We start from the raw sequence: 27,209 nt of genomic DNA on the forward strand, positions 1-27,209 counted from the left end.
ATTTGACATTTTTAGAATTTGGGAAGTTATATCTTACTAGTCCTATGACATGAGTCAATAAAGAAAATGTACTTTAGAAGTCAGGAGTGTTTAGATTACAGTGTTTACTTACAGTAGTGACTGACATACAGTGCAAATATCTGCGCTAGAATGAGGCTTGTGGTGAATCTCTGTGTTGAAGGTCTGTGATTAAGGCATGTGGTGAAGGTCTGTAATTCAGTTCCGTGATGAAGGCCTGTAATATTGGTTTGTGATAAAGCTCTATAAACAAGGGATGTACAGTGGTATGAAAAAGTTTGAGCACCCCTGATCATTTTCATGATTTTCCTTTATAAATTATTGGTTGTTTGGAACAGCAGTTTCTGTTTAATGTATCATATCAGCAGACAAACACAGAGATATTTGAGAAGTGAAATGAAGTTTAAAGGATTTACAGAAAGTGTGCAATAATTCTTTAAACAAAATAAGATGGGTGCATAAATCTATGTTTAGTAGATTCTCCTTTGTAGAAATAACAGCCTCTAAAGGCTTCCTATAGCTACCAGTGAGTGTTCTGGCTTCTGGTTGAAGGTATTTTGGACCATTCTTCTTTACAAAACATCTCCAGTTCAGTCAGGTTTGATGGTTTCTGAGCATAAACAGCTCGCTTTAAATCACACCACAGATTTTCAGTAATATTCAGGTCTGGGGACTGAGATGATCATTCCAGAATGTTGTACTTGTTCCTCTGCGTGAATGCTTTGGTAGATTCTGAGCAGTGTTTAAAACAAAAAAAGACCCTACTTTTTCATGCCATTGTAATGAAGGTCCGTGATGAGGGTATGTGACGAAGGTCTATGAACAAGGTCCATGATAAATAATAAAGATCTGTAATGAAAGTCCGCGATGAAGGTCCGTGATGAAGGTTCTTGGTGAAGGCCTGTGAACAAGGTCCATTATAAATCTGTGTTAAGGCCTGTGGTGAAGTTTGGTGCTGAAAGTCTGTAATTAAGGCCTGCAGAGAAGACATACAGTCTTCTTAGAATGAAGGGTAAAGACCTGTAGTGAAGGTCTGTGATAAAGTGCTGTAAGTTTTGTGTTTTTTGCTGCAAGCAAAGAGCAAGATGAGCATGATTAATTAAATTAATTAATTACAAATTAAAACATTTTAATTACATTAATTAATTAAAAGCTCCACTAGATAGGATTGAGATTTTGTGCTCGTGGGCTCCCCCTACAGTTGTAGAGTGTAAAAAAATGTTTCAGGCGGATTAGTTTCTCTTTCTCGTTTTCTGGCTTTCACAGACATATTCAGTCTCTTTCCAGCTTCTGCCAGAGTGTCTGTATGTTAGTTTGTAAAGAATGAACCAGCAGTCCTTGTAGAACTGTTAGAACTAAAGGTGGGAAAGCAGGTCGCAGTTCTCCCGAGCATTGGTCGCGGCCGCCTCGGAAAACTTACAGAGTCTGGTTTGAGCTCAGAGGAGCTCGGGCACAGACACGACAGCACAGCTATTCCTCCTATTACACATAACTGCAGCGCTGCAGTGAGTTTCAAGCTGTAATTTTAATTATTTAAAAAGATCAAAAATCCTACCTAGTGCTGCTTTAAAGAAACTTGAATGAAGACTGGTGCCTGCTGTAGCTTCTGGGCCTTTATAGTTTTAAGAAATTCATATTTTCTCATTAAAAAATACATAGAGATAGGGATCTCTCAAGGCTGTCTAAACCTTATTGACAGTAAATAGGATTGTGGTTATCTTGCTGTGTTATTTTTTAGACATGGTTTTAATTCAGTGTGTGATTTATGCTCTGTGCATTGTGAGTAAATAGTAGTTTAATGTGACAACACTCTATATCTCTTGGCATTAAAAAAATATGCTGACAAGTAATGTTAGCTCAGTGTACATCAGAGCTTTTTTAATGATATTCATTTGGGGTTTGGAAGGTGGAGAAGGTCAAGAGAAATGTCTCTCTGTTCTGAATGTTAATATTGCAAATAGAGACAGCAGGGGAACGAAGGAAAAGGACGGAAGGCAGTGATTGTGGAGAAGTGTGTGTGTGATCGTGTAAGAAAGCTGCAGTAGAGAGTAAGTAATGGACTTTACAACTAGCTGTCTGTATATATTAAGGTACATGGCTTTCCTGACTGGGTAGTTGTTTCAGAAGCTAGTAAAGCCCCACCACACACACACACACACACACACACACACACACACTGTTGCATAGAGTTGCAACAGTCAGTTCTAGTCACTGCTAGGCCTGGATTAGGTATACATGAATATTGATACTGGGATCTGTATCAGACCCGATACCATTCTAATATACTCATAACCTATCACAAGCATAAACGAGCATATCACAAGCATAAAAAACACTTTACTATTAAAAGTATTTAGGTACCCATATTTATACTCCTTTTCATTGAGATATTTTGTGTTGTAGAAAAATTCAAATTCAAATGTATTTGAACAGTAATTGAGGTGACAACAGTGGCAAGAAAAAAAATGCATTGAAGAGCATAAAATAGTTTTTAAGTAAAAATGGTAAAATATTGAAATCCTAAGATGAAAAAAAAAAGAGTCTTAGTTATGTGCAGCCCTAGCAGACAATGTCATACTGAAGAGCTCGGTGAGTTTAAACCTGTCCCAGATCACTGTAACTGGTGTTTAGCCATGAAGCCAAATCCACCAATCTTCTGTAGCTTCCTTTATTACAAACTGCCTCTAAAAAGCAACACCAGCACAAATAACTGAGATTGGGAGCTCCATGAAATGGGTTTCTCTGGCAGAGCTGCTGCACACAAGCCTAATTCAGTTCAATTCAGTTTGAGATTTATTTGTGTCGTTTTTTTTTACTGTCATACTGTCACAAAGCGGCTTTGCAGAAATCTAGGTCTGAACCACTTTTGAACAAATCAGTGGCAAAGGTAGCAAGGAAAACCTCTCTCAGATCCTTTAGTAGAAGAAATCTTGAGAATAGCCAAGATCAAGCTGAAGGTGTTCAGAGCACCATCTGGTTTCCTTAAGGTGCCCTTAGCAGACAAATATGTTCATTACCGTATTTTTCACACTGTAAGGCACACTTAAAATACTTTAAGCACTAGCATTTTAGCTATTCAGAGGTGAGAATTATTGGCCTGTAGTCTGTTGCAAAACCCCAGCTAGCTCTGCTGGAGCAGTATAAGCATATCCTGTTAACCGTGCTAGCCATTTGGCTAGTATTTTGTGAGTGTAAACATGCAGACTATAGGCTGATAATAGTGTTTAAACAAGCTACGTGGGACGAACTGCTATCTAATATTGCCCTGGAACACTCGAGGCTTTTCAGTGTAGCACTGTTGGGCAACAGTTGCTAATGCTAATGCTCCCGCCTTAGTGGAAATCTGTATATGTAAGCTTACTGTAAATAAACAGAAGCGCTTCACTCACCCAAATGAACAGTTTTCAGGACAGAAATCTGTGTAGATCAATATCCAGCACTGATTAGACTTGTCTGACGTGTCTGAAACTGTTTATAAGAATTACAGTTTTGTTTATTTAGCTTGGCGAGACCTGCTGAATTGGAAGGTAAACATGGCGGCACCCCTTTTGCTAAAAACATTAGCTGTTGATTTGTTTGGAGATATTTTAGTCTGATGACAATGAAAAGCAACATAACTACTAGTAATGTGTGTACAGCTTGCATGATGAAGGGTGGATGAACTTAAATATACAATTTAACCAGTTTAATCAAACATCTGCTGTAGACATATGGTCTTAAAGTAATAGCACAATATTTTGTGGTATTTTTTTCCGGAATACAGTACTGCAAAAATGTATTATTGCATACGATATGATATGGCCCAACACTAACTGAGATATATTAAAAATACAATTTCTTTAAATTTGTAACTGCAGTCAATGATCCAGAATGTCAAGAAACTAATAATATACTCCAAATATCTCAATATTAAATATATCCAGGATTAAAGTAAAATTATTTAACTGAAGAGATAAAATCTGTCCCTAGTAGATGAGAAATGATGGGAAATAAGAACCGTATGATTTTTTCTTTTGCTAAAAACAACAAAAAAGTAGTATTCTGATGTAAAAATTAGGGGTGGGTGATATGACACGCTATTTCAGGGTATGATATCGTTCACGATATTGAGTAGGTGTATCCACATTTTAGGCCTCTACTGTAAGTGAACGTTACGCTGCTCTTGTCCATTTCAGAGCCTTTGGCGTGACTTTCCTCTGTACTGTCCTTTCGTGTAAATGTCACTCTGTCTCTACAGGAAGTTGCCCTCCAAACCCCCTCCACCCCCAGTACATCCAGCCCTCGTGTCTCCATGGAGATATAATAGAGCGCTAAGCTCCTCACTGTATTAATTGCAGGTTTGGGCACGGCTGATCTTCGCTGTGATTCCAGTGGATTGTTTATTGCCCTCGACAGAATCAGCCCAAATCCTTTGATACACTTACAGATAATATCATCTACACTTTAGTGTGTCCAATCACTTTTGTCTGAACAGATATCCTCATTAATGCACAATTGAGAAAGTAAAAAGATCAAGGATTGTGCAGTTCTGTCCTTAAGCATCTGCCCAAACAAGATGAAAATACAAGCAATAGGTTTTGGCAGTAACATTAATGATGTAGTGTTTAATTATAAGCTTTTTTAAAAACTGATCAGCCATAACATTAACCCCGAATGCCGTTTTTTACAATCGTTCTCAACTGAGAAGTCCTGTAATTAAATACTTTAGTCCAGGGGTCACCAACCTTATTGAACCTGAGAGCTACTTCTTGGGTACCAATTAATGCGAAGGGCTACCAGTTTGATACACACTCGTGAAATTACAAATTTTCTCAATTTACCTTTAATTATATGTTATTATTAATAATTAATGACAATATTACATATTATATTACATTATATTGTATAATAATATATAAACTATAGGCTATCTCTAAGCTAATATTAATCTAATATAATCTAAAATTACACCAATGCAACTGTGATTTAAAAAAAAAAGAATAGCAACAAAAATGCTATTTTTAGACCAGGCCTGCGGGCTACTCATAAGGTCCTTGCGGGCTACCTGGTGCCCGCGGGCACCACGTTGGTGACCCCTGCTTTAGTCCTTCTGTTTCTCTGTGTCCTTATTTATCCTCCTTTTACCCTGTTTTTCAAAGGTCAGGACCTAGCAGGTATTATATTTAGGTGTTGGGTCATTCTCAGCACTGCAGTGACACTTACATATATGGTGTTGATTAGTGTTTTAGTGCGAGTTATGCTGGTACCAGTGGATCATCACAGCATTGCTGCTGGACTTTTTAAACACCCCAGGGTCACTGCTTTATTTCTAATACTTTCGTCCATATTTGTAATTTTTTTTTTTCCAATTAGATTTTTAAAAATCTTTTTAATATTTAATATTACATTCCACTATGTTCTTATTGTTCTTAGCTTCTACCCCCACATATATCCTGCAAACCATTCTCTCCCACAAACTCCTCAATCCTACCTTGTTTTTTTGTCTTCTTGAGATCCCCTCAGCCCCTCAGGTCCCTGTAGACCAGCACAGAGCCTCCCTCACCAAACAACAGCCCAACCCTTAGCTACCACACAAAGTCTAGCAGCATTGCTTTGACATTGCAGAGGGGTTTGTTTTTTCCTGCCTTACTTTCACAGACCATATCTCTGCTTCAGTTTTTGTTCACAGCAGATTCTCTCAAGAGTGGATTGTGTTGTTTACTGAGGAAACAGTTCTCCTGGTGTTCTTGGTTCTCTGGTAGTTCTTCTGTTGCTCATTATAAACACTGCAAAAGCACACTTACTTTAACTTGAAAACCTATACAGCTCTGGAAAAAATAAGAGACCACTTCAGTTTCTGAATCAGTTTCTCTGATTTTGCTATTTATAGGTATATGTTTGAGTAAAATGAACATTGATGTTTTATTCTATAAACTACAGACAACATTTCTCCCAAATTCCAAATAAAAACATTGTCATTTAGAACATTTATTTGCAGGAAATGATAAATGGCTAAAAAAAAAAGATTATGCAAAGAAAACAAGTTTATATTCATACAGTTTTAAGAGATCAGAAATCAATATTTGGTGAAATAACCCTGGTTTTTATTCACAGTTTGTTTTGATGGCTTGTGATCATCCACCTTCCTCTTGATTATATTCCAGAGGTTTTTTAATTTGGTAAAAAAAAAAAAAAAGACAATTTTTAAGTGGTCTCTTAAGTGTTTTTTTTTTTCCAGAGCTGTATTTTGCAGGTTTGTCTTCTTCCGCTGGTGTACAGTTACAGTATTGTACTCTAGCCTTTCATCAGTGGTTGGTTTTTGACCACAATGGTACCCTGTCTGCGCCACTGTCTGAAGCAGTAATAAGCAGAAGGGTGTAATGATACAGTGTGTAATCTCTATTATGACTTCTTCAGACATGCTGTGAGAGTAAATACAGGTTTGGGTGTGCGTATAGTTCTCATATACACTACCGGTCAAAATTTTACGAACATCCCCTTTTTTTCGTCCGTCGGTCACTTCTCTTCCCCTTTGGTACTTCTCTTCCCCTTTGGCCTTTGGTACGTGGTTTGATAGTGCCTTGCCGTTTTTGACACCTGGACTGTCTTTAATCCCTGGTATGTTATTTTCTTGTTGCTGCTGTTTACCGGTATTAACGGGGTTCCCGTGGGTTCTTAAATAGTCTTAAAAAGTCTTAATTTGTCTTAAATTTACTGTAAACTTGCTGTAGGTTTTACATTTTTAGATGGTGTGTTTTAAGTGGAAAAGCAAATACTAACATTAACAACAAATTACTGGGGAGAGAACTAAGATTAGCAACGAGCTAACTAACACTACTGGGGAGAGAACTAAGGTTAGCGGAGTTAACATTAGCAGCGAGGTAGCTAACATTCTCACATTAGTGGTGAGTAAGCTAACGTTACTGGGGAGAGAACTGGGGTCAGCGTAGAGCTAGCTAACATTAGCGAAGAGCTAGCTAGCGTTAACAGGAGAGAACTAAGGTTAGCAGGGTTAACATCAGCGATGAGCCAGCTAATGTTGCTAGGAAGAGAACTAAGGTTAGCATGGCGCTAAACTAACATCAGCAGCGAGCTAGTTAACATACTAACGTTAGTGGCGAGTTAGCTACGTTACTGAGGAGAAAACTAGGGTTAGTGGAGAGCTAGCTAACATTAGCGGAGAGCTAGTTAACGTTAATGGGAGAGAACTAAGGTTAGCAGGGTTAACATCAGCGATGAGCCAGCTAATGTTGCTAGGAAGAGAACTAAGGTTAGCATGGCGCTAAACTAACATCAGCAGCGAGCTAGTTAACATACTAACGTTAGTGGCGAGTTAGCTACGTTACTGAGGAGAAAACTAGGGTTAGTGGAGAGCTAGCTAACATTAGCGGAGAGCTAGTTAACGTTAATGGGAGAGAACTAAGGTTAGCAGGGTTAACATCAGCGATGAGCCAGCTAATGTTGCTAGGAAGAGAACTAAGGTTAGCATGGCGCTAAACTAACATCAGCAGCGAGCTAGTTAACATACTAACGTTAGTGGCGAGTTAGCTACGTTACTGAGGAGAAAACTAGGGTTAGTGGAGAGCTAGCTAACATTAGCGGAGAGCTAGTTAACGTTAATGGGAGAGAACTAAGGTTAGCAGGGTTAACATCAGCGATGAGCCAGCTAACGTTGCTAGGAAGAGAACTAAGGATAGCGTGGAGCTTAGCTAACATCAGCGGCGAGCTAGCTAACGTTAATGGAAGAGAACTAAGATTAGCAGTGAACTAAGGTTAACATTAGCGGCGAGCTAGCTAACATACTAACGTTATTAGCGAGCTAACTACGTTACCAGGAATAAAACTAGGGTTAGTGGAGAGCTAGCTAACATTACAGTGAACAAAATTGATAAAGAAAACTGATAACAAATGGGAAACGTTGAGTTTTAATTTTCAATACAATAAATTATTCTCTGTGCTAGAAGTCATTACTACATTTTGGGGCCTTAAATTATATTTATTGTGGTTTTAAAAAAAGGTCTTAAAAAGCAATTAAATTTGATATGAAATCGAGCAAGAACCCTGATTGACCGTGTGTTTGTGTGTGTTTGTGTGTGTTTGTGTGTTTGTGTGTTTGTGTGTTTGTGTGTGTGTGTGTGTGTGTGTGTGTGTGTGTGTGTGTGTGTGTGTGTGTGTGTGTGTGTGTGTGTGTGTGTGTGTGTGTGTGTGTGTGTGAGCGTGTTTCACAGTATAAATGCTATTAGCACAGTAGAAATGCTATTAGCAGGTGTTTTGCAGTTCTCATCTCGGAGCCTGCTGTTCTTCCCAAGAAGTTTTTTTTTTTTTCATCTCATTAAAACGAGAAGAATCTTTATCTACATGTTACCAGGCTCCAAGTGAGCTGCTTAGCGTTTATTCAACAATAAAGAACTTCCATCTTTGCCAGTCTGACATAAATACCTGATTTATGGAGTGCTATAGAGCTGATTGGCCATTTATCATGATCTCCAGTCTCTGCTATGGACTTTTGGGGCTGACTAATGGTTTCTTTATTACCTCCCTGACCAAGGCCTTTCTTGCTTGTGTGCCCAGTTTGGCTAAATGGCAACCTCTAGGAGGTGTTTAGTTGTGCCAAGATTCCTCTGTTTTGAGGCCACTGGGGTCCTTTTTTTTTTTATTTTTACCCTCATAACAGTGGGATCACAGAGAGGAACAGATAGGTTATGATTTTTTTTACTAATAGTGTAGTATAAATTTAAAGGCTGTTATAAACTCAGACTATAAACAAACTATAGACTATAGACTATTTCTCACTATTCTTGTAGTAATTTGTTATCTACTGTTCTCTGTAGAGGCAAGAGGCCCGGAACGTAGTTCTCTGTGTATCTGGAGCCTTGTCGAGTCAGTATCAGATTGTAGCTGTTGCTGTGTTCTGCTCACACAACTCTAATGTGTAGATGATCGTGTACTAATAGTGTGCTGAGGCTGTTTGTTTGTTGATGTGGTTAAAGGAAGTGAGCCCAGATTAAGGAGTGTTTTCTGTTTGTTCTTAGAGTACCTTGTCACAGTATTGGTTATTTTCTCTGTAGGTCTGAGCACTTGGCAGGTGAGGCAATGGACCATGAACAGAATGTTATACTGTGCTTCTGGATCCTTGTCAAGCCAGTATCAGATTGTAGTGGTCATTGTTGGGTTGATAATAGTACATGTTTGCTGTGGCCTGAGCATAACTCCAGTTGTTAGGTGTAGGGTTTACAATGTTTCTGTACTATGTTATTATATACAGCTCTGAGAAAAATTACAGACCACTTAAAAATTATGTTTTTTCATTTTTCCAAGTTGAAAATGTCTGGAATGTAATCAAGAGGTAAATGGATAATCACAGCTAGGCCTGTCACAATAATTATATTATTGACTAATCGTACAATAAATGGACACATCCTCAATAATCGTATTTATCGGTGAGAGTCTATTAATGTAAAACTGTCAACTTAGTTTTAAAACTCTATTCTATTTGATTTTATTCTATAAGATTTAGGACTGCCTGTCATAATAATTACATAAATGATAAATCTTACAATATATAAAGAAATGTTTGCTGACCTTGGCCAGAATATCAGCTTTGTTTAAAAGCACAGCGTTTTTAAATGTATTTAACATTATTAATATTACTATTATGATGTTTCATAAAGTAGTAGTAGTAGTAGTAGTTCAATTTGAATGTCAGAATATTCTTAAAAGAATATAACTAAATTAACTATGCTATGCTTTAATAAACTGTGTAATTGTATTATCATTTTATTCAGTATTTCAGCAGAATAAAATGATGAAATTGTCTTAAAATGACTATCAAGTATTGCAATAAATTATGGGACAGTATATCGTACACATTCAACAATAGTTATTGTGACAGGCCTGATCACAAGCCACCATACCAAACTGAACTGCTTGAATTGTTACACCAGGAGTGACAAAGTTATCCAAAAGCAGTGTGTAAGACTGGTGAAGGAGCACATGCCAAGATGCATAAAAACTGTGATTAAAAACCAGTGTCAGTTTTGTCCCATGAAAAGATGCACTTAAATATCTGCAGAAATGTAAGGGGTGTACTTGCTTTTTGTTTCACTGTATTATGTGATGTCAAACATTAAATATATATAATATAATCAGTTTAATTACAGCAATACTCTGTGATTTAATTGAGATTAAATGTCATCTGTTTTGTGGTATAACTCACAGTGGGTGAATCATAAGGTAGTTTATGCATCCATTAGAAGAGTCCACAAACATTTAGATTTTTTTTTGTACATTTTAATGACTAAAAGTTTTCAGATAAGAAGTTATATTTTTCACAGAGGAACATTATACTGTTGTTCTGGCTGGTCTGTGTGTTTGAGTGTGTGTTCATTAATGAGGTGGAATGTTAATACCTTTCTTGCTCTCTGCCTCCTTTTAAGTCTGGATTACATTGTGTGTAAGTGTGTGCGTGTCCTTTATTGTGTTCACTGTAATCGTATTAATCATCTGTCTAAATGCAATGCAGTAGTAGTGAGTACTCTGGTGAGAACTCTGGGAACGCTGCTATGATATGGACCAGCAGCAGAACATACAGTAAGCTAACATTGTGTAGTAAAGGCAGAACCTGGAGAAAAATGTTTAAACGAAAAAATACAATCTATTGAGTGTGGGCTATGCTATGAAGAAAATATGAACAGTTTGATAGCAGTTCCTGTCTTTAAGCCTTTATGATATTTTTCACAGTCATTCTCTTGATGTTTATTGTATTGTATATATGTCTGGTTTGACAGATGTACAGTTATCTGTGTAGTAGTGAAAGATGATGCCATGTAACAAGTTACACAACAGAGCCTTGTGGGAGGCTGTGATTTATTTTTTAATGCTCTGGTGCTCTGGTGATTCGGTATAATGTTGCTTTAGTCGTGTGGAGGAGGAAAAAGATAGGATTTTGTCTCTTGCTCATTAATATTTATACATGCAAACATATCGCCTCTGATTGGCTAACAGCACTGCAACACCAGCGAGTCGGACAACAGTGGTGTTACTTTACATGTGTAATGCTCTGCTAAGTGCAGTTCAGCCTCAACTGACCTAGTCTTCGAGTCTCTGTAAAACGTGAAATCCACCGGAGATCCTATTTTAAACTACGTAAACATAGAGAGATAGTCCAGATCCAAACTAGTGAACAGTTTTAAACATAGACCAACCTATCTCAAATGTATTTCTCTGGTGGTGTTCCACAGACTAATTCCAACCATTTGTTTCCTAGCTCTAAATTGCTGGGCAAAGCATATATATCACAAACTGCCATGTTGTTCTTAGCGCTGTTAGCTCCTGTCTGAAGAGACGTGTCTGGCTGCATAGCTTCAGCTCTGCCTATGGGTAGGCGCAAGCCAAGGTGGGCAAGGCCATGAATTCACTAGCTGATGTAGACACAGGTGCTTTTCCTGATCGATTTGTTTTTCTGAATATTTTCTTTTACTAGATACTGCAGACAATGGAGGCTAAAGAAGAGTTTCATATGCAGCATCCATGTACAATTCAGAGAGACCTATAGTATTTCACAAAGAACAAGAACAGGTGGATTTTAGCGGAAGGAGACCTTTAAATGCTTTTCTCAAAAATACATTTTAATAAATTCTTATAAAATGAGGCTCATTGTTCCAGTCCATAAAAAAAGTATTTCCCCCACCTTCTAGCTATGTGCTATCCCCCTAGCACTGGGTATAAGAGAAAGCCTGGACGAGTTTCTGGCTGATTAAAGAGAATTGTGGAGCGTAAAGATCCTGCACAATTCTCTTTAATCAGCCACCGGCTCGTCCAGGCCTTCACAGCTTTTTTTGGAAACTTCCACCTGCCGTCACGCACTCAGCATTAGGGGGGGTGGGGAAAATGGAAAACTCTACGCAGCATTAGTGTTTCGGCTGAGTGGAACTGCTCATTATTTGATTTTCTACATGAAAACCTCAGGGTTAGAGTGTGTATGCTCCCGGGCCACTTTATTAGAAACCTCTGGCTTGTTGTTCTATAGTTCCAGTGTACGGTTTATAGCAAGACTTATACACTTATACACTTATACAAGAACACTCACACACTCCACATTGGAGTAAAAATAATAAAAACTACTTTTGTTACCTGTCCCCACTTTCTAACTATAAACTTTACAGTGAAAAATAATTATTAAAATGCTTCAGTAATTTATTTTTGTTTTCCATTGCTGTGACTCCAAATCCCGTCTATGATATTTTCATAATAAATCCATAATATATCCAAAAGTAAAAATACACATTTTACTTGTGTCCCTGTTTCACTGTTTCACTCAGACCTATTACCGCATCTGAAAAATCTGGAACATCCTACAAGTCACATCTACAACAGGGAGTGACATCAGTTGGTTTTCTGAAGATCATAGGAAGACCAAAATTAAGTTCCCTCACTTGTTTTTCTGTATATTTGATCTCATTGTAGATATGACTGATTGCCTAGTTGCCTAATTCTTAGATCTTATTGGTTTATTTTTAAAATACAAATTTTGGGAAAATCATTAGAATGTGCTTAGTGTCTTCAAGCTATTAGCATAGCCAACATTTAGCTATTTTTCATGTTTTTGCTAATTCTATTCTAAAAACACATTCCTGTTAATTTCATTCATATTACTCAAAACATAAGAAGTAACAGGAGTGAGTTGCAGTAACAGGGTTAAGTGTCATTAACAGGAGTAATTTTTTTGTCATAAATATAAACTATTTTAACCTGCAGTCAACCATTTTTTTTAATACAGTCTTTCTTAAGAGAACATCAAAGGAATTAGTGGACTTCCTTTTAAACGTGCTTTCTAAATGTCAAACATGAGTTTTGTAACCATCTTTGTTTTAGAAACCTTAAGCTGCTTGAGTTTGACCAGTACATGTCAGTTAAAAAAGATAATAGAATTTTTTTTTTTTTTTAATGGAAAGACTACAAGCAAATGGCACCCATTCTGAGGAATGGCCCAAAACTGGTTAAAATTTTAGAACAAGCTTGTTATTACTGGTGGACCAGTATGCTAGCAAGGTTGTTTCTTGCTGGTGCACAACATGCTTATGCTGGTTAACCAACATGTGTGACCGACATGGTCTTACTGTTTGGTTAAGTTGGTTAAGTTGCTAGTTTAGAGCAGAAAAACTAGCAAACTGAAACAAAATCACACCCAATGCTGGTCCATACTTTAGCTGGTAAGTTGGCTAGACCAGCCTTAGCTGGTCAGTCTGATTTTTTAGAGGGTCGTAATTCTACAATGTTTCATAAGTTACATATATTAAATCTCCTGTATAAATGAGATGATCAGCAAGTGTCTTGTAATTATTTAAAGCTTTAATCAGGGGGTTATGTATTCCTGCATACTTATAAACAGGGTTCAGGTCATATTTTCTATTGTATCTTTATAAATACACTCACAAAGCTGCACCTGATCCTGCCTCAGACCGCACCTGAGGCCTGGAGAAAAACATGGGTTTGAAGGCTTTATACTCCCACAGAGCCTTTGAGCCAGCCAAAAAAGAGTGAAATCCCTTCAAACACATTCAAAACATCTGCAAAGATTCAGACTCAGTACATTAAATAGATATTCTATATTCTTAAAACATAATCTGCTGTACTATCCAGTACTGGTTCAGGTATCAGCTCAGGAGCTTCTCTTCTTCCACCGCTCTCCTCCTGCAGTGGCATTTCTAATATCGAGAGCTCGATTTGTGCAATGGCTCTAAGTGCCGGTTTCACTCCATTTTAACTGGATTAGCTTAAATCGCCTGGTGGATTTTTTTTTCTCTTCAGTATTTTAGAAGAGGCATGGGGCTCCTGAATGGCAGTAATTGCAGGCCAAGCTTTAAACCCAAGCCAGAGTTTGTCCGCTTCGGACCGTGTCCAGCAGCAGCGCCCGAGGCGAGACAGGCCCAGACCCAACGGTGGACTGCTCAGTGTTTGACATTTCCAGTTATATAAGGAGAAGCGTTCTGGACTTCTCGAGCTGATTTGTATGCTGGACAGAGGCCGCTTTGTGCCACGGGCTACCATGATATGCTTTCATGTCCACGCCAGTGTGGCTGAAGTGGTTTGGTTGCTGAATAGAATATGTATCTGTGGGTTTTTTCGCTGTGATGTGTCAGTTGAAGAGCTACATTCACTCTGCCTGTTTTCTGACCGGCTCTTCTGCTTTTCTGTGTCTGTTCTCAGCGATGCACAGCGTGCTGGACACCCTGAGTGACAGCACCAGCTCAACCACCGCCAATGACCTGGACCTCATCTTCCTGAAGGGCATCATGGAGAGCCCAGTGGTGAGTCATGTGCACACACAAACATATACACTGCCAGAGGTTGCATTTATTGTTTAATTTAATTTAAAATTTGATTTTGTTGTGTCGTAGTTAAATTATTTTATTTTATTTAATAAATGATAATGATTTTGATGCATTAGCTTTACATTTATGGCATTTAGCTGACACTCTTACCCAGAGTGACTTACAAGGTTACAATGTTCTCCCACATGATGTAGTAGCTCACTGGCAGGGGGGTTGTGTTATCCACTAAGCCACACCAAGCACCTATTTTTATGAAGAACTTTGCAATACCTCAATGTGGTACAATTTGTTTGATCTTTATTTTTTAATTTATTTTATGAAGAACTTCGCTTTCCTATGCTATGGTAAAATGTGTTTTGTTTATTTTTATTTGAACCTTAATCGACGCTCCGAATCCTATTTATGTAGCTTGCCTTTGGCTACCGGCACCCTGAGAGAGCACAATTGGCTTGGCTCTCTCTGGGTGGGTAGATTGCTAGCTTTCTCCCCACAGCACTCCAAAAGGTGATGTCGCTCAGCACGAGGTGTCTGCACTTTTCTCCGAACATGCTGTGATGCTACTCAGCAAGGCTACATCAGCAGCAGTTTGAAAAGAGGTGGCAGCTGACTTCACATGTATCAGAGGAGGCATTTGTTAGTCTTTACCCTCCTGGTGTTGGGGCATTACTAGTGATAGGGGGAGTCCTGATGAGTGGGTTTGGTAATTGACCTAGTAATTTGGGAGAAAATGGGGGAATAAAATGTAAGTAAAATTTTCAATAAAAAAACTTGTTGTACCATGAAAAGGCATTAGCAACCATCTGCTTAGCAACCTGTTGTTGTGGTGAGCAGTGTGGTCATTATTGTAATAGTTAAAAAAATATTGAGTGAATGTTTTTTCATTAATGCTATTAATACAGAGTTTATTTCTGAGTTTTATTTGAAATGCTTTATTATAGGGAACCAAAATGGATTTCTTTACGTTGTTGATGATGTAAACTGGTCACTACAACACAAATATGGTATCTACCACCAGCAAACCTACACTTGACTTCTGAGTTTATATCAAATGTTGATGATCATACAAATAGTAAACAAATATATTTTAGGAACTATATTAACTGCATGCATTCTAGATACATATACAGCTCTGGGGAAAAAAAACAGTTTCTAAATCAGTTTCTCTGATTTTAGCTAATTATTGGTATGTGTTTAAAACATATAAGTAAAATAAAAACTACGGGCACTTCTCCCAAATTCCAAATAAAAATATTGTCATTTAGAGCATTTATTTGCAGAAAATGGGAAATGGCTTACATACCTCAAATAATGCAAACAAAGCTAGTTCATATTTGTAAAGTTTTAATAGTTTAGAAATTAATATTTGGTGGAACAACTCTGGTTTTTAATCACAGTTTTCATGTATCTTGGCATGTTCTCCTCCACCAGTCTTAAACACTGCTTTGGGATAACTTTATATCACTCCTGGTGCAAAATTTCAAGCAGATCAGTTTGGTTTGATGGCTTGTGATCATCCATCTTCCTCTTGATTATATTCGAGAGGTTTTTAATTAGGTGAAATCAAGGAAAAACAACATCATTAAGTGGTGTCTTTTTCAGAGCTGCATATAGTGAATATATATAGTGTAGTGAATATCCCAGGTAGCAAACATACACACATACTGTACACATGCAGGATATCAGTCTAATGAAGGCTTTCTGGGCTCTGCTTGGGATTTGAGCGTCTTTGTGAGGAAAAAGGTTTTTTAAAGTCTTTTCTGTCATAGAGACGAGAGGGGAAGTGAGTGAGAGAGAGAGAGAGAGTGAGAGAGAGAATACACTTTCATATTCAGCGCTCTGCTGGGACGTGGCTTTCTGTTCCGTACTGCTTTGATGCAAATGCTTTCCTTTATAGCGAGGAAGATGAGAAGAGGATGGAGAACTTCGGCACGGCTGCAGGAGCAGTTCATATTTATGGAAATGCTCAGTAAACTGTAGAACGAGCGATTTAAGCCAGAGGAGTTTTCAAAAACCTGATTGATCAGCATCTGTTCCATATGGAGAAGCTGAATAATGAGGCACGAAACCTTTAGCACAAACAGTGGCATAGTCAGATACCTTTAGAATTATGCTGGCTGTTTCTATACAGAACAAAGTTTTGTTTCCTTGAGACAGAGTCAGTTCTTGTAGTTAAATTGTTGCCCAAGTCAAGGAGTACAGCGAATAAGAAGACAGGAGTATAAGCTAATGTCTGTAAGGAGCTAGAAAGCTAGCTACTCTAGCTAATAATATCTAACAATAGCTTCCATTACCATTATTACCATTTACATGCCATTAGTGTTAAAGGTCTCATTCCATCGTTTTTTCATTCATTTTAAACGGCCTAGTTGTGGTCTCTTGTAATAATAAATTCCATGTGAGCTGTTTTTTGTGAAAAAAGTGCTCAGGTGTTTCTATTTAGCAATGCTTTAGATCACCGAATTAGTGGTCTTTGAAGAAAGACAGGATTTGAGCTCTTGCTCATGAATATTCATAAATGCAAACATATCGCCTCTGATATGTGGCTAACATCACTGCAGCAGAGAATGCCTAGCTTCTTTCTCCCACAGTACTTTTTTTGACCAGTGTTCTGTCGAGTTATGCTACCTTAAGGTCTTGGTAAACGCGGAATCCACTGGAGATTCTTTTAAAACTTACTTACACAAGATAGCCAATGTTAACTAGATGGTGGAAATAGAGCTGTAAGATCTTTAGTGAACAAGACAGTGTCTGCTTTGCTGCAGCCCGGCTTGAGCACTGTCTGTGGGCGGTCCTAAGCCGAGGTGGGTGAGGCCATGATTTCACGAGTTGATGTAGACACAGAACATCTCTCTGATCGACTCGTTTTCTGAGGCTTTTCTTTTATTATTGTATTTCACAAACAACCAAAAAAAAGTGGACACATTTAAGTGCTTGGTTTGTTGCTTCCGTAATAAGTTAGCTCCTGTAGTTAATATTAGGTAGCATATGTGAGCTTATTCATGATAGGTCTTGTGACAAATGGTACACTTAGCCCACTAGCACATGCCTTTCAACAAATTTTGAAAGCTGCGACATGGACAGTTTTCTCAGTCAGTTGTGCTATAGTAACACTGGAGAGAAACATATATAGGATAGCTTGGATGTAATATCAGAAATTAAATTGCTTCACAACCAAAACTCTCAAACAAAACAGTATTTATGATATGCTAAATGCTAACCCCAGTTGATTAGCCTCCCCATCTCTTCAGCTAGCTAATGGCACAGCACAGGATAGAATATCAGTGGTATTTAGTCGGACTGGGGAATGATTACAAAAAATAATGACATGACCTTGTTACAGTTTGGGGTGCTTTGTTGTGATGCAGCTAATCAGAGCAGAGCTCGTTAAATTATTTATGAGTCCACCATAAACAGAAAATCAGCTTTATAAAATTTGACTTTATTGGGAAAAATCAATGTTTGGTCTGGTCAATAAATGGGTGTGTAAAACCTTTATGCATTCTGTGTCTCTTTTAATAGTGACGTTTAATAATAGTGTTTTAATAATAATAATAATATACTATTAGTAAATCCAGTACAGCAGTTGCAGGAAACCAGAATAGTTATCATTCTGTACTAAGATGTATTGTTTCTGTTATAGTGGCCAGCACAATAAGGGGGTTTCTGTGTTTGTCTTTGGTGATCTGTCTCTTTTGATTTACTTTCTGAACCACAACCAACAAATTTCTCCTTCAGAGAAAAGAGAGAGAGAAAGAGAGAGAGAGAAAGAGAGAGAGAGAGAAAGAGAGAGAGAGAGAAAGAGAGAGAGAGAGAAAGAGAGAGAGAGAGAAAGAGAGAGAGAGAGAAAGAGAGAGAGAGAGAAAGAGAGAGAGAGAGAAAGAGAGAGAGAAAGAGAGAGAGAAAGAGAGAGAGAAAGAGAGAGAGAAAGAGAGAGAGAGAGAGAGAGAGAGAGAGAGTGCGCACAAGTGTGTAAGGTGAGAGGCAGGGGGTGTAGGGGGTGGTTGATTACTGTAACTTCTCCATTGAGGCTGAAAATGATTCCGTGGCAAATCCAGAGAGAGAGCAGGAATTTAATTAGGACCATATTACACACACACACACACACACACACACTTTTCTGTCCTTCATTTACTTTCTTCACCTCTTTTCCACTGATTTTCTCTGCTTCAGTCTCTCTTACAGTCTCTAACAGATTTTTCCTCTTTCTTTCTATTTTCCCTCTTTCAGTCCTTTATTTTCAGATTCCACTTACCTACTTTTTTCTTTCACATTTTCTCTTTCATTTCGTTTCTCGTTGTAACTATTTAACTTTTCAATTCATCTCTCCCTTACTATCTCTCACTCTTTCTCTCCATCTCTCTTTCTCCTTTCCTTCACCTCTACCAGTTGATTTGTTTTGTGATGCGCTGCTCGCGTGTGTGTGTGTGTGTGTGTGTGCAATCTTCTGAGTTGTCTCTAAACAGACTGAGCATGCACATCAATACACACCTCAGCTAGCAAACAGATGCACAGAATACAAAACACACACACATTGATGTGGCAGCAAGAAAAAAGAAACTTAACTGAATCATTATGACCACAGACACTAGTTGGAATAAGACATTTAGACACAGGCAAGCTAGGATAGAATACGACACTTGCCTGTAGGTTATGCATAACTGTGGGTTGTAATACAGAGCTGTTTTTTGTGAAAGAAGTGCTCCGGTGATCCATTATAACCATGCTTTAGTCCTGTGGAGGAGTGGGAGGGAGAAACAATAGGATTTTGGTTATTGCTCATGAATATTTATACATGCAAACATATCGCCTCTGATTGGCTAACAGGCTAGGCAGCAAAAATGATAAGTTACAATTGTTTTAAAATAAAGACATTTTTACACGAATAACAGTCTTTGCAATGTCATATGTGTAATGCCCTGCTAAGTGCAGTTCAGCCACTGACCTAGTCTTAGAGTCTCTGTAAAACGTGAAATCCACCAGAGATCCTATCCTAACCTATAGTTACTTAAACACAAAGATGGGTAGTCCAGGTCTAGAAAGTATAAAACCACCCCAGGGTGGATTTTTTTCCCCTTTTAACTAGTGTAACCAGAACTGTTTTAAAAATACACTTGCCTATCTTAATTGTACTTTGCTGGTGGTGTTCCATAGACAAATTCTAACCATTTGTTCTGTAGCTCTGAATTATTGAGCAAAGCATATAACATTGATGTGTTATTTGCACAAATAACACAGGAACGAACTGCCATGCTGTTCCTAACGCTGTTCCTAGCTCCTGTCTGACGAGATGTGACTGCTTCAGCTCAGCCTGTGGGCGGTCGCGAGCCAAGGTGGTCAAGGCCATGAATATTAAATCACGGGTTGACATAGACACAGTGCTTTTCCTGATCAACTCGTTTTTCTGAGTATTTTCTTTTACTAGCTACTGCAGAAAGTGGAGATTGAGGTAGAGTTTCATGTGCAGCATCATATACAACTCAGAGTCCTATTGTATTTCACAAAGAACGCGAAAAAGTGGAAGATAAAACTTCAAAAGTTACAGATATCTCATGACTTTTTGTAGGTTGTGGTTATGAAATAGGTTACATTGTCAGGAATGCATTGTAATTTCTAATACCCTCACATATGCTGCTCTTCAATAAGGTATTGCCTTTTCTTTTAGTTTCCTTTTTGACACACAGCACCAGTCACAGTTTGTTCATATCAATGATGTATAAATAACCCTTCACATGAAAGGTCAAGAAATGATCTGGAGAGCCCAGTCATCTCAACATAATTCAATCCCTGCAGGCGAGCTCACACACTTTCTTACAAGCAACCAGGTACTCTAAACAAAGGATGCACTTTAAAACAAATCTAGAGCCTGCCCCTAGTCCCTCCCTTCAGCCATCACTGTGAGACTGCTGATCAGCCCTTAAGGTCGCCTTCTTCCTTTCCCCTGTGGTTCTGAAGCTTACACCAGCAAAACACATCACACTGCCTGCCAGAGAGGAGACAGAAATATCACTCACCAAAACCCTGGAGACACAACAGGAAGGCGACAGTCTTTTCTTCACGGTCTTTTTTAGATATACTTTGCCTGTTGAAAGTCTGAGAATATGTTGTCTTTTTTTTGCAATTTTCCAGCTGACATTATTATTAAGCCAGTTCTTGGACTCCCATCTTCTTATAAGGGCGTTTTTTTTCCCAGCTGTGTTCCAATTCATTAGCCGGGGTAGCGCTAGTGTATTGGACCACTACCCTCACGACACAGATTCGATTTTGCGTGAGGAGCGACATGTGTATTTCTTCTTTCTTCTTAGGTTTACCTGCTTTGAGATAAGCTGTTCTGCAATTGGGTTCAACAACCCTCTGGGCTGGAGAGCTACTAGTCTGTAGCACTCCATACCATTACACTTTTTTTCATTTTCCAAAACTGTTTTTTTTTTTTTTTTTGTGGACTGCCACGTATTGGCTTGGAAAATATCTGGCCCGCGGCCAAACTTCTTTGCCAACCCCTGCCTTAAAACAAGCAATCTGGTTCTTCAGAACAGTTGTTGTTGGGGTGTGGACTCTAAACAGAGAAGTCATTATTATGGTACGTGTCCACTTGCTATTTTACCATTATTAATCCTGTTTATTTTTATGTAAAAGACTGAGGAGAGAAGCTTCACTGAGTTTGACATTATGAAAATGGCTTTGGTTTTGTCTTCCATGCTTTGCCTAGCCAATTGGAGAAGAGAAGACTAGTACGTCACACACACATGAGCATCGCATAGTTTTCCGAGGGGTAATAAATCTCATTCTATGATAGCCTGGTTCATAACTGTTCTGTTGCTTCAGTAGCTTTCAAATACGTCACGGACATGCCCACACACGGCGAGACGAGAGATCTGGCATGTCGAAATCCGTCAAAGAAAAGTGTTGAGCAGGAGGAGGTTGTATAAATAGGGGTGATCATTAGGAACAGTTGGAGTCAGAGGGAGGCCTCCACACTTAAGAGGTGATCAGTAGGTGGTTATTAGGGCCTGTTGCAGTCAATGGGCGGTCTCAGAACAAGTGAGATGGTCATTAGGGCCAGTGGTAGTCTGGGAGAGGTCTCATAAAAGAAGGCAGTCATTAGGCTCAATCGCAATCAAGAGGAAGGGGAAAGAACGAGTGAGGTAATGCCTAGGACACTAAAGACAAGTGGAGGTCTCAGAACAAATGACACGGTGAGAGGTCAGGGAGAGATACATCTTATACCCTTTACCTCTGGGGTGGGCGACCCATCCACTAGCAGCGTTACACCGTCATATGTCACCGCAGCTCCAGACCAGCAGCTCCAGACCAGCAGCTCCAGACCAGCAGCTCCAGGACGGAAGTAGATGTTTTAAACATGGCGGACTTGGTGGAGTACACTGTGAGGGTTTTACTTCAAACTCTAGTAATCATTAAGCCTTAGATAGGTTTTATTTCCACGACATAAACAGGAACATCCCTGGCTGCAGCCTGACCATATTGCCTGCAGGAGCAGTTACCTCCTTCAGAGCTGAAGATGGTGCAAGATTAAAAATCTACCTCCGTCCTGGAGCTGCTGGCCTGGAGCAGTGATGATGTATGGCTTGGAGCTGCGGTGAAGTATAGCGGTGCAGCGCTGCAAGTGGATGATATTGGGGAGGGGGGCAAGGCAAAAGAGTAGTCTAAATAACAAAAAAGGTTTGTAACAAAATAGCAAAACCCAAGAGAAACAGGGCATAGAAGAGCTAAATATAAAGGTGCAATACTCAGCAATGGGGAACAGAAACAGGGGGGTATTTATACAAAGGGAGACAGGAAATCATAATTGGAACAGTCAGGTGACCCAGAACACCAGTGCATCACGTGATCTGGCATGTCTGGGAAGTTAGAGAAAGGTGCATTCTGGGAAATGAAGTCTTTAGAGTGAGAACTAGAGTCCAGGACAGGCAGACAGTCAGAGACCGTAATAGTTATGCTCTATTCACCCTTTACATTCTTGTGTAGTCTTTAAAGCAGAAGTCTACAGGTTACACTTCCATTCTAAATCATCCTAAATCATCACATTTGTATTTGTGTCCATATTCTCTACATCTGCACACATGTTCTCAAATTTCAGCTCAACATTTAGTTTACTATGCCTGCCAGGTGTCAGGTATTGACAAGGTCATATGTGTTAATGGCTGTGATCATATTTTTGCCACTCAGCATGTTATTCAGGTTCCATCAAAGTACCTTCTGCTAAGGGTCTTGAATGTCACTCTTCCTGCCTTATAGTTCCTGTGTGTTTAATAGAATCTCATTTATGTTTTGTTGTAGTTTGAAGTGTCTTCCTTTTCTATCCTCTTCATAATGAGTCAGAATATGTGGTAAATAGTTTTTGGCAACTATTTAAATTCATCCAGGCAATGCTCATGTTGTCCTGGCCAAATTTTGGGAAGTCTAACAGGCCTAAAATCCTTCCTCCCAATCTATCTTCCTATAAATATGATTTACCTTGCTTCCTGTTTTCAGTAAGCCTTCAGAACCCTCCATGACCTTCTTCCCAATTCCACTTATCAGAGAGGTCTGATTGATGACTGACTGGCTAGAATTGTCTGTGCAAACAGACTTGCGACTCTAGCATTAAGTAATTTATATTTAATGCAGGAGCTCCCACATGCATATCCCACAGTGCAGCATTCTTTAGATTCTATGGGACAAAGCAAAAGTCATAGGACACTGTATTAGCTCTGTCCAAAGACTTTTGGATTGTACAGTTAGGGATTAGGAGTACTACAGGGGTTTTTGAGATGAAACTCATTACAAGTTATGGGAGGATTGAATGTTCTCCGTCGACGCAGATCACAAACTTTGTGTATGGCACCAAGTGGCATCAAAAAAAAATGTGGCTTCAGAAAAAACGTGTTTTACGCTAGCCATGTGCATATAGGGATATAGAAAGTGGTAAGGAAGCGAAAAGATGAACTGCTAATGCCGTTGAGACCAGTTTTGGCATCAGCAAAGTTGGCGACTTTAAAGCTACCTGCATACGGCAGTAACTGCACTTATCCGGTGACTGTCCCAAAACCCTTAACACCGCTGACTCCTGCAGACAGATCCTACTCTAAAACCTGCCCTTCCTTAAAACGCTCACTGCCCATGTAGTAAGCACCGTTAGATAAGCAATGGTGTTCACCATTGAGGGGACAGAGAGTGATGGAGAGGATCGATGATGAAAAACCTAAATAAAAAATGGGTTCCAGCACTTGAGATATTGCTTAGCTTTAGAGCTTTAAAATTCTGTCTTTGCTTCCAGGGAGAAAAAGCAGGGATGAAAAATGGATGCAGGTTGTAATATTGATGTTTCAGCACTAGAAACACTCAGTGTGCCTCTTTTGCTTTTTCTTTTTCTTTTTTTTTGCAAGTTTTGCCGTTGGCTAGGTTGCTGTTTAAGCTGCTGTGGGTTGTGATTTGAACCTGTGTGTGGTGGTGGGCCAGCATTGTAGAGCTTTGGCGTGCAGTTTATAAGGAAGAGTAGGTACAATATGGGGAATTTCAGAGAGAATTATTATTGTTACATGTCTGCACCTGTACAAACCTAGTGAAATGCACTTCCTTGGTAGCAAGCAAAAGTAAATTGGATGCTAGTTTGGAACTCATCAGACATTTGTTCAGTTTTTAATTTATGAACACTAATTATCCAGCTACTCTAGTTAATGAGTGTACTTGATTTAATAGAGAATACTAAGGAACAAGATGTACTTTTGCTGTATTACATTAATCTGCATTCATTCAGTTTAATCTGCATATATTTAAAAATCCTTTCACATCATTAATGTGCCAGAAATCATGGAACATGAGCTAATACTGTGTCCTATGAATTGTCATTGAACAGGTAATAGAAGCAAAAGAATGCTGCATGAATTAGGTGGGATATGAGTGTGGGATCTCCTGCATTAAATGTTGATTTAATTTCTGCCAGTCACAAGTCTATTTGCACGGACAATTCTAGCAAAACACAGTCTCTACTGTAGGTGGCAATGCCTTCAGTGAGTATTTAGGGTGTACATGTGACACTGTAGATCGAAAAATGCTTAATACTTGCCTGCTAAATACCTAACTTCAATCTAACATTCACTATCGCACCTTGCTTGAATTGTGATAATTCATACCACTTTGCTGTAAGGATGCTGGCCAGTGTTTAACCTCACTCACAAGATAACACCTCACAATGTATACAAATTAGAGGTAGAAAGTAGTCTGCAGACTTTTGTTATGTATTAGGTATAATTTAATTAGCATCCCATACATCTTTTTTAGGTTACTTGTCCTTTATCCCGATTGGTCCCAAAACTGACCCAAGCCAGAAAAGGCAAAGATATAATTGATTTATTTGGTCAGAAGTGAAGGTGTGGCATTCAACCCCTAAAGATTGTACCTGTTGAACTGTTAATGCAGAAGTATAAATTGGCCTTAACGTTTTGCCACTATGATCCAAGGATTGCCGATTTGAATCGCAGATCATGCTGTTTGCCATCAAACAGAGCATTCCTCCCATCACTCCCAGTTTAATGTTGGTCCGCACTAGGGGTAGGTGATATGGCTCTAAAATAATATCACGATATTTCATGGTATTTTCATGATAACGGTACTTTTGGCGATATGACAAAACACCTGAATTAGAAAAATGTATTTAGAATTTTATTATTGAATGCAATATGATATGGCTAACTGAAATATTAAAACTTGTAACAGAAGTCAATTATCCAGAATGTCATGATACTAATAATAATGCACTCCAAATATCTCCATATATCCAGGATTAAAGTAAAATAAACTATACTGGACATATATAATCTGTATCTAGTATATATATAAAGGGAAATGAGAACAGTGTGAATTTGTCTTTTGCTAAAAACAGTAAAACAAAAAAAAAAAGTAGTATCCTGATGTAATAATTAGGGGTGGGTGATATGACACGATATTTCAGGGTATAATATAGTTCACGATATTCCAAATTTTTGGCGCTATTATCATGTACGAACAAACTGGAACAAACTACCTTCCACTACCAGATCAGGAGAATCTCTCGTTATCTTTAAGAGACTCCTGAAGACAGAGCTTACTCTCCTAACACCTCTAACACACTAACTACTTCTAACCCCATTTCCTTCTTCCCCTCCTTCACTTCTCTATTCCTTTATTTCCCTTCGACCTCCTTTAAGCCCTATCTAAAAATGGGTTATCTAAATTCCTATTACATTTGTACTTCATTATTGTAAGTCGCTTTGGACAAAAGCGTCTGCCAAATGTAATGTAATGTAATGTAATGTAATGTACGATATGATATGGTACACCCCTAGCCAGCACAGGCATCTGTTAGCTGACTTCTCAGAGCTGGGCATCTGGCGCTTTCCTCTAAGCAAGGTTACCCAGTGATGCAGAATCAGCGGCAAGTAGAAAAGAGGTGGTGGCTGGCATCACATGTATCAAAATAAGAATGTACTATTCTTCTCTCACTCTAGTGAAAAGGGGTATAAGTAATTAGTCTTACAAATTGTGGCGAAAATGAAATAAAACACATTTTATTTCCCACTTCTGATTTAGAGGTTGCTCTTATTTGACAGTTGCATTCTTCTGTGTGTATGTGTTTGTAAAACAGGCTCATGAGCGGTTTGAGGAGCCAAAGCTGGAGGCGGTGAGGGACAACAATGTGGAGCTGGTGCAGGACATCCTGAAAGACCTCACACCCCTCACCCAACAGAGCCAGACTGCACAGGAACTGGCGTGCATACTCAGAGAGCCACACTTCCAGGTATATACACACCTGCGCCCACCGTCCAGCAGACCACCGCACCCATATATAACCCAGTGTTTTTAAAAACTAGTGTGAATGTCTATGTTCTTTCCACAGTCACTACTGGAAACACATGATTCTGTGGCCTCTAAAAGCTATGAGACTCCACCCCCCAGTCCATGTGCCTTCATGGACCCCGCCTTCAACAACCAGCCCGTTCCCCCCGATGCGGTCAGGATGGTCGGCATTCGCAAAGTCTCTGGAGAACACTTGGTAACGCCTGAACTCATTCATTCTTTTTTTATTTTTTATTATTCATATCAGTGTTTACTATTGGTTGCAAACATTGGCTTGCAAAAGTATTTATACCGCTTGAACTTTTCCATATTCTGTCATATTATAAACACAAACAAAGATATTTCCTTGGAAATTGATGTGAAAGACCAACACAAAGTGGTGTACAGTTGTGAAGTGGAAAGTAAATTATGTATGATTCAAAACATTTTTTTGACAAATAAAAAAAAACAGTAAAAAAACACACATAGCGTTTTGCATTTTGGCCAAAAAGTTCAATTTTGGCCTCATCTAACCAAAGCACCTTCTTTCACATGGTAGCTGTGTCCCCAACGTGGCGTCTGTTAAGCTTCAAATTGAACTTTTTATGGTTTTCTTTTAACAATGGCTTTCTTTTAACAATGGCTTTCTTTCTGCCACTCTTCCATAAAGACCACATTTGTGCATTGCATGACTAATAGTTATCCTGTAGACAGATTCCTTCATCAAAGCTGTGGATCTCTGCATTTCATCCAGAGTCACCATGGGTCTCTTGGCTGCATCTCTGATCAGTGCTGCAGTCTTTCCACACAGTGCTCTGTGAGATGTTCAAAGCTTGGGAAATCTTTGTATAGCCTAAGCCTGCTTTAAACTTCTCCACAACCTTATTCTTGACCTGGTCCAGTGTGTTCTTTGGACTTCATGATGCTGTTTATTCCCCAATTCTCTTAACCAACCTCTGAGGCCATCACAGAGCAGCTGTATTTGTACTGAGATTAGATAACACACAGGTGGACTCTTTCTAGTAATTAGAAGTCAGCAGACAACTTCTGAATGCAATTGGTTTATAA

At 38.8% G+C, this 27,209-nt stretch overlaps 1 protein-coding gene across 7 annotated transcripts in view; it reads left to right on the forward strand.

Moving 5' to 3' along the window:
- Positions 1–27,209, forward strand: part of mpp2b (MAGUK p55 scaffold protein 2b) — an 86,491-nt gene that overhangs the window by 37,853 nt on the left and 21,429 nt on the right. For 6 of the 7 annotated variants that reach the window (XM_022669173.2, XM_007255146.4, XM_022669174.2 and 3 more), the window contains 3 exons: positions 14,206–14,306; positions 25,951–26,103; positions 26,203–26,358. In XM_022669173.2, coding sequence (XP_022524894.1) covers positions 14,206–14,306; positions 25,951–26,103; positions 26,203–26,358 — 410 coding nt within the window. Of the gene's footprint in view, positions 1–6,520; positions 6,616–14,205; positions 14,307–25,950; positions 26,104–26,202; positions 26,359–27,209 lie in introns of those variants that run through there. The other variant, XM_022669177.2, reaches the window with a different exon arrangement.

The sequence above is a fragment of the Astyanax mexicanus genome, chromosome 15 (assembly GCF_023375975.1).
Source record: "Astyanax mexicanus isolate ESR-SI-001 chromosome 15, AstMex3_surface, whole genome shotgun sequence".
Lineage (NCBI taxonomy): Eukaryota > Metazoa > Chordata > Actinopteri > Characiformes > Acestrorhamphidae > Astyanax > Astyanax mexicanus.